This window comes from Parasteatoda tepidariorum, chromosome 9 (assembly GCF_982258835.1).
Source record: "Parasteatoda tepidariorum strain Cologne lab strain chromosome 9, Ptep-v5.0, whole genome shotgun sequence".
Lineage (NCBI taxonomy): Eukaryota > Metazoa > Arthropoda > Arachnida > Araneae > Theridiidae > Parasteatoda > Parasteatoda tepidariorum.
The window spans coordinates 245,707-253,347 of NC_141763.1; the positions used below are offsets into that span (position 1 = coordinate 245,707).

Sequence of the window (7,641 nt, forward strand, 5' to 3'; positions counted from 1 at the left end):
GGCATCACAAGTATCCTACCACAATCACTGATGCACAAAGATTACATAGGTATGTTTGTATAATCACTGGATTAACTTAGAGTTCATGGTTCATAGCGTTTTTAAAAAGACCTTAAAAGTGCTTATTTTCGTTTTTTAAAAGCCCTTGCTTAATTTTCACTTTTCGAAAATGAGATTTTTTTTACCTTGTCGATTTTCGCTGTGTATCATGCAAAAGTGTGGTTTTCACGTTGTTCCATTCAGCGTTTTCACAATTAATTCAACCACCATCCATTTCCCGTAACGTATAATAGAGCCTAACATCTTTGATGAAATACTTGGGACTGACTACTGAGTTGGGTTTGATGAGATTCTTGCACTCCCAAATGCAACTCAGCTGCAAGATATTCTCTATTTCAGGCTTCATTTTACGCCCTCTGAAATCGAACCAAAAAATCTCTCTATCTTTTCATGGTGGCTAATATAATCAAGAAAAGAGTTCTTTGTCAGTAACTAGTAATTTTATCATGATCATATAAAGTCTTTGAAATTTATTTTGCATTTTGTTAATGTAATAGTGCTTAAACTTTTTTTGAATGCTTAAAAAGTACTTTAAAGGTGCTTATTTTTTGTTGAGATATTTTAATGAACTGGAATGTATTTCAATCTGTTAGTTTCATAAGTTTATTAAACAATCTACCTCAATTTCAATTCTAGAACCATTCAAAGACCTCTTGGGAGAACACAGTCAGCTCCACTACCTCTTGATCATCCAATGCTACAATCACAAGCCATACTTTTATCACCTCAACAAAATGAACAATATGCTCGAGAAAAGAGACTCTGTGAGCAGCAGCAACATAATCTACTCAAACAAGTAAGAGGTCTTCTGATTGATTTAATTTGCAACTTCAAGAATTAAAATATTTTTTGTCTAAAACTTTTGTACATTCCTTATCAGTTTATTTTATTTTTAGTTCCAAAATAAATACTTTTGGAACTTTTTAAAATTGTTCTTCTTTTTCTAAGTAGGATCTATCTTGAATTTATAAAATATATACTAATATTAACAGGTTATGGAATATCAAGAAAGAAAAAAAAATGCTTTTGATGCTTTTCTTTTCTTCAAAATAGTTAAATTTTTAAGAGTGTAGTTTTTATGTCGTTATCCCTCTCTAAATAAAGAAATCATTTCTAAATTATTTCTGTTCCAAACTTAGATTAGTCATCCGTCCTCATCGCGCTGTTGCTATTCAGTCTCAATTACACAATATTTCTCTGTATACACTCAACTGCTAATGACAACGCAGGAGCTATGTATGATCTTAATGTAACTGTCATGGCCAGCGATCAAAATCCAGTTAACTTAATACAGCTCTCCAGTCTATACACAAAACAGCAATGAATCAACTAGTGGTATTGTTCATCGATTCTATCACAGATAAAATTCTGAAGGGGTAATGTAGTGTGTCTACCACTACAATTATTTAATTCCAGTTCACTAGTATATAAGACATGTTAACTCAATTCTATGTTGGGACACCTTTTCATGGATGAAAGTTCACATTGTCGATAACATATGTCTTTATGTAGTATATATCTAGGTAAAAATGTTATAATGATTTAAAATTATTCTCCATACAGAACACATTGGTATATAAAGAATGGGAATATTTTGTATGTAATCTGTCACCTCAATTACAATTTCCAAGGGGCCAAATGATTTTAAACTTGCAAATTTTTTTCAAAAAACATGTAGAGGTTGGTTACGAGTGATACACTTTGAGTTGGTCCCCCTTTCTACTTTTTTTTTCAGTTTCTTGTGGGCCACTAGTTGTTGAAATTTGTCAAGACTTGGCGATTTTTTTTCCATTGATCACGATGCAGAAATCTTTCCCAAAAAATTATTGATAAATACTCTAGATGCAAAACCTGCTGCTTTTAATACAAAGCATGAAGAATGTATCTGCTGTATTAAAAATTTTTGTAAAAAGCTTAGTAATGAGAGCATATTCCTATTGAAGCTAATTGATATGTTTAATTCATAATTTTTCCGGTTTCACAACTAGATGACTCCAATGTTTCTATTATTTAACTTCATGAATTGAAAACAAATAAAAAAAAATTTATAATTAAGGAAATACATACTTCAATATAAGTGTGTAAAAAAAACTGACTTTAGTTGATCATTTATAGGTATCTACATCAGGCATCATTTGGGAAGGCCTCTGTCTCGAACCTCTTGTTGCTGCTCTTAGTCCGATTGGAAGTCGTCAGGAAACGCAAGCTCCTTCTCCTCATCAGGTGCAAACCTCTTTCTTCAAAGAATAACTTTATAAAAATTAGATTAAAAACATTCTGGCTACTGCAGAGTTATACTTAAAAGAAAGAAAAACAAGCTATTGAAATCAGATGAATTATTAACAAATTAGATCAAGGATGGATTAAAATTATAAAAAACCTTGGTTATTTAAGATTGAAGCTGAAAGCTGGTTATTAATGAAGGGCAAGTACATTCCAGTAACTCTATTTAAACTGGCTTTTGATGATTTTAATCCCTCCTTCATTCTGATTGACTTTGTAAATGATTTGCTTACAAATTTGTTTTTAATCATTTAAGTATTTATTTGCGACGCCGTATTGTTTAATAGTTTGAGCTCTGTTTTTTTTAAAAAATACCAAATTTAACTTTTTAACAGGTGTTGTGTACGACAGTTTAATGTTAAAACATCAATGTGTTTGTGGTAGCAGTGCTCATCATCCTGAACATGGTGGTCGCCTACAAAGTATATGGGCAAGGTTACAGGAAACCAGTCTTCTTAATAGATGCGAGGTAAGAGGCAATTTCGAATATTAAACAAATCTCATTTATATAAAACAAATAAATACATAATTTTTATTTTTGTCCATTAACATTTTCATAATCTTACAATGCCACATTTTCGTAATTATACAATTATTTAATGATTCGATGTAAAATTAAATGGTGAAACAAAGACAGATAACCAAATCCCATGGCTCAAAATAGTCAAAAGATCTCAACTTAATTTTTTGTCATGTTCACAATATTTGCATTTATTTTCATTTGGTGTTTTTAATAGCCTTTGTCTATACTAAGCAAATCTTATCATTACCAAAAATACAAAAGTAAACTCATTGGATATCTAATCAATCAAATTAGCTCAAGAGAAAATTCTAGTGTAAATAAAAATATAAGAAAAGTCTTACCTAAGGAGAATCCACAAATATTAGGAGGTAATATATTAAGAAAGACAAAATGTTCTGTGATAGAACTCAAATAGACTGAGTGTCATAAAAAATAGATTCCTATGAACAAAATACTAGTCATATTAAAAAAATTGCCTTTATTGAAGAGTTTTGTATTTAGATATTTTGTATTGCATTCTAATTATTACAGTTAACCACATTTTAATTCCTCAAAAGTATCCTTTTAACTTAGAATATAGAAATAAATAGAAAAGTATTAACTTAATAAATGGAAAAATATTAACAAACGTATGCCATTTTTGGGAGGGGGAAATGTAATGATTAATTTTATATATATATATATATATATATATATATATATATTAATATATATTTTAATGCTTCCGAAAACAGTTTCACTTTTGCAAGATGCTGAAGAGCTTAAGCTTTTTTAGCAACTTCGATGAAAAATATGCTAAAGCATTCTTGAACGAAATTTGATACCTATATTTTAAAATATGTTATTTTTATATCTCTAAAATCTTATATCTCGCTATATGATACATAAACTGTAATGTTAATTTCTTTTAATTATAAGCTAATTATTATATTACTGCAATAACCAGTCATTTTATAAATAACATTTTCCTTTTCCTAAATGAAATAGAATTGTTGAGGTATGTAATCATATAAATTTTTAATTATTTCAAAAAAGGATGTTATTATGATTTAAAGAAGACTGGAATGAAAGATCATTAGAACTACAGAGGTTATAAGTTTAACAAGCTTATATTAAAAGAATTCAATCACATTGTAAATTTATGAAAGTAGGCAAAATATAGGCAATTACATGTAATTAAATTTCTGTAATACTTAATGACATATATTCTAATTGGAAATATTTTATGTTATAAAATAAATTCATATTCATTCTCAATGTTTAAAAACTTTTAAATGAAAGCTTTTTATTTTATTCTTTCCAGAGAGTCAGATCCAGGAAAGCAACACCTAGAAGAAATCCAGTCTTGTCATAGGTATGCTTTGAAAAAAACTTTTAATGTGCATTTTTATAACTTATATTAAATCCTAAATTTACAATTTATTAAAATATTACATTTTATTTTTATTTGCTTGTTTAGTGAATCATATACTCTCTTATTTGGGGCCAATCCTTTGAATCGACCGAAACTTGATTCCAGCAAATTAGGTATTAAAATGGTTTTTGTTTTGATAACAGTTTTATGATTATTCATTCATGCAAAGGTTGAAAATTTTTTTTACGTTATATTAAAACTAGATTACAATATATGGTGAAACTAAACAGTTTATTCTTGTAAATACTTTTTTTTAACAGTTTTTAAATTTCACCGAGATATGCATTAAGTTTAAATTTTAAAATAAAAAGGAACCAAATCATCCAATTCTTTTGTCTGTTTCAAGCAATTTCTTGTTCATATTTAACTTTAATTAACTTAACGAGATAAAAAATTGAAGGAAAGATGAAACTTAATTATTTAAGCACTGTTTTACTTCTCTAATAACATTCTGTATCGGCAAACTATATGAGTTTAAAATATAAATCTTTTCTTTTTTTAATAAAGAACTACTTAACTTCTAACTGCATTGAAATACATTTCTCAGTTTAAATAGGTATAAAATTAAAGATTTTTCATTTAAGAAACTGAATAATATAATTATTTTATTTTATTGAAATTATTGTTTGTAACCCTTTTAATTTAAAATGGAAATTTAAAAACATTTTTAAAATCTAATTTTAATGTAATTTGAAACGTCAAATGACTTTATAAGTTCATAATTTAATGATAATAGTAATTAAAAATAAAAGTTTAATATTTAATCAATTGCAGCTGATCTTCCAATGAAGAATTTTGTGATGTTCCCTTGTGGTGGCATTGGTGTAGATTCTGACACAACCTGGAATGATCTACACACAGCAAGTGCAGCAAGAATGGCTGCTGGATGTGTTGTTGAATTGGCCATGAAAGTAGCAACAGATGAAATAGAGGTATTATTAATATTTATATTTTAATGCTTGATAGTTATGCAATACAATGATAAGCTTATTATCAATCATCATACAGAAAAATGTTACTATATAAATAACCTTGAAAATTAATTTGTTCATGACTTCTATAAGAATAATTTTGTTTTTCTTTCATTGATTCTTTGCATATTTAATTTCGTTTTCCTTCAAACATTACTTTTTTCCAAGACTAAAGTTTTAAGGGATACTTTAAGTCACTAAAGGACAAAGCTTACTGTGGAGTTGAAGACTTTAGCAATAAAATGCAGTAACACAAATAATTTCATCAATACATATTTTAACTAAGGGGAAAAAGAACCAAACCGTTGGTTAAAACAGTTTGGGGAAAAAGAGTAACAGATTTAACGGTAACAGCACTTTTTAAATGAAATACTTATTTTGATATTTTAAAATAATTTATATAAGAAGCTTCGAAGATAAATATATGTTTTTCCAAGTATATTTTTGTTTAGTCTTTTTTACAAGATTTGTACATAAATCTACAAATAGTCTACTTTTTTTTCAATGAAATATTTTATTTATTTGTAGAAGGGTTTTGCTATCGTCCGTCCTCCTGGACATCATGCGGAACATCAAGAAGCAATGTAAGTTTTTCCTAGAATGCTTTTTATTGAAATATATATGCATATTGTATAATAATAATGTATAAATATATAAATACATAAAATATATAAAACATATAAAACATATAAAAATATATGAAACATAAATATATAAATATATAAAAAATATAACAATATATAAATTACAGTAAAAATATATTTTAACAGAAATAAATTGCATTTATCTTTAACCAAAATCAATTGCATTTATCTTTAACCAAAATCAATTGCATTTATCTTTAACCAAAATCAATTGCATTTATCTTTAACCAAAATCAATTGCATTATGCATTTATATGCAGATATCTAATTAACCTGTTGCAATATTACAGTCATCACACTAACAAAGATAATTTATCGTGGTACATATTTTCTATACAATAAAATAACCTTTAATATTTATAATTATTTTAAAATTATTGTCTAAAATTCATGAAAGTATCAGAAAGAGTACCAGAGAGAGAGAAAAGTATCAGAGTGATAAAAAAAAAAGTTATGCCATGCATGAAAAACCAAGAGTTTGGTCTCTAACCTAAAAAAAATGCTATTAAAATAAAGGGATAATTCATAAATTAAAATTATAAAGGGAATATAATTTGAATTTAAGTGGGAATAAATTAATTAGGGGGATTAGGGTAAGAGAGCAATTCTCATTTTCACATGGAGCTTTCCATTCAAGACAGGAAAAACAGTGGGATTGTTTCATGAAAAGAATTTTTTACAGATATGTTTCTCAAACTTTTTAGGAAATAAAAAAAAGGCAATTTCATACAAGACTATGACTTCAACTAGAAATATAGTAATTGTCAATAAATTCTAGATACTGGTGGACTTTTCAAAAATAACTTATATTAATCTTGAAATACTCTACTTTGTAAATAGTTTTGAGAGTTCATCATGTTTTGGTTCATGCACTTTTTTTATCCAGTATGAAACTACAGAAATAATTTTTAAATTTAGCAAAAGTGATTAATGCCCTCATAAAAAGTTCAAAAATGTATTACAATATTTTAATTAGTTTATCAATCTATTTTCAATGTTTTACTAAATTTAAATATACTCAAAACTGTCTAGGATATATTTGTGGAAATTGTTTTAATATTTTCTTTCACAAAGCTAAAGCATTTTTAAAAAAGCTAAAGCATTTTTAAAAAAGCTATAGCCTAGTTATAGCATTTTTAAAAAATAAATAAATAATAGTAAATAAGACATTTTCATTTAAATTTTTCAAATTTTTAATATATTTCTATATTATTAAATCCTATCTATATTATTAATTATCTATATTATAAAATGTCCCTTCAAAATTTTTAATATATTTCTATATTATTAAATCAGAATGAAACTTCTCTATAAACTAAGATTAAATTTTTACACCAACATTCTTTAATATTACAGGGGTTACTGCTTCTTTATTTCTGTGGCAATTGCAGCGAAACAGCTAAGAGAAAAGCTGAAGCTTGAGAAGATACTCATTTTTGATTGGGTAAGATTTGTTTGTTAAACTAATGTTTTAGAAAAATATCTTTGTTGTGCTTATTTTAACAAGAAAAGTGAAACATCCAGGAAAGATCACCTCTATCTAGCGACCACATTTATTTATGACCACTTTTGGGAATCTGAAATTATCGACAGTTTATTCAAGCTGCTCATCATTCAGCGATAAACTTTATTGGTTTTTATAACATATGAGTTTACATAACATATGAGTAAAGCCCGAATTTTGATGAGATCGGCATTTTTTTTATTTTTCTTTATATTTTTATTTTACTTTATAACCGTCGTTGA

General features: G+C 26.8%; 1 protein-coding gene across 2 annotated transcripts; it reads left to right on the top strand.

Annotated features, from left to right (window-relative positions):
• Window positions 1–367: 367 nt before the first annotated feature.
• On the top strand, window positions 368–7,427 carry LOC147803198 (histone deacetylase 7-like). 2 transcript variants are annotated; one of them, XM_087150533.1, is made up of 7 exons: window positions 368–856; window positions 2,679–2,812; window positions 4,170–4,220; window positions 4,326–4,393; window positions 5,055–5,212; window positions 5,780–5,835; window positions 7,252–7,427. In XM_087150533.1, the coding sequence occupies exons 2-7, from the start codon at window positions 2,748–2,750 to the stop codon at window positions 7,355–7,357; spliced, it is 504 nt and encodes a 167-aa protein (XP_087006659.1). In that variant the 5' UTR covers window positions 368–856; window positions 2,679–2,747; the 3' UTR covers window positions 7,358–7,427. The 2 variants fall into 2 exon arrangements, with proteins under 2 accessions (XP_087006659.1, XP_087006658.1); XM_087150532.1 differs by lacking the exon at window positions 368–856 and adding an exon at window positions 2,176–2,283 and having other exon boundaries at window positions 7,252–7,426.
• The last annotated feature ends 214 nt before the right edge of the window (window positions 7,428–7,641 follow it).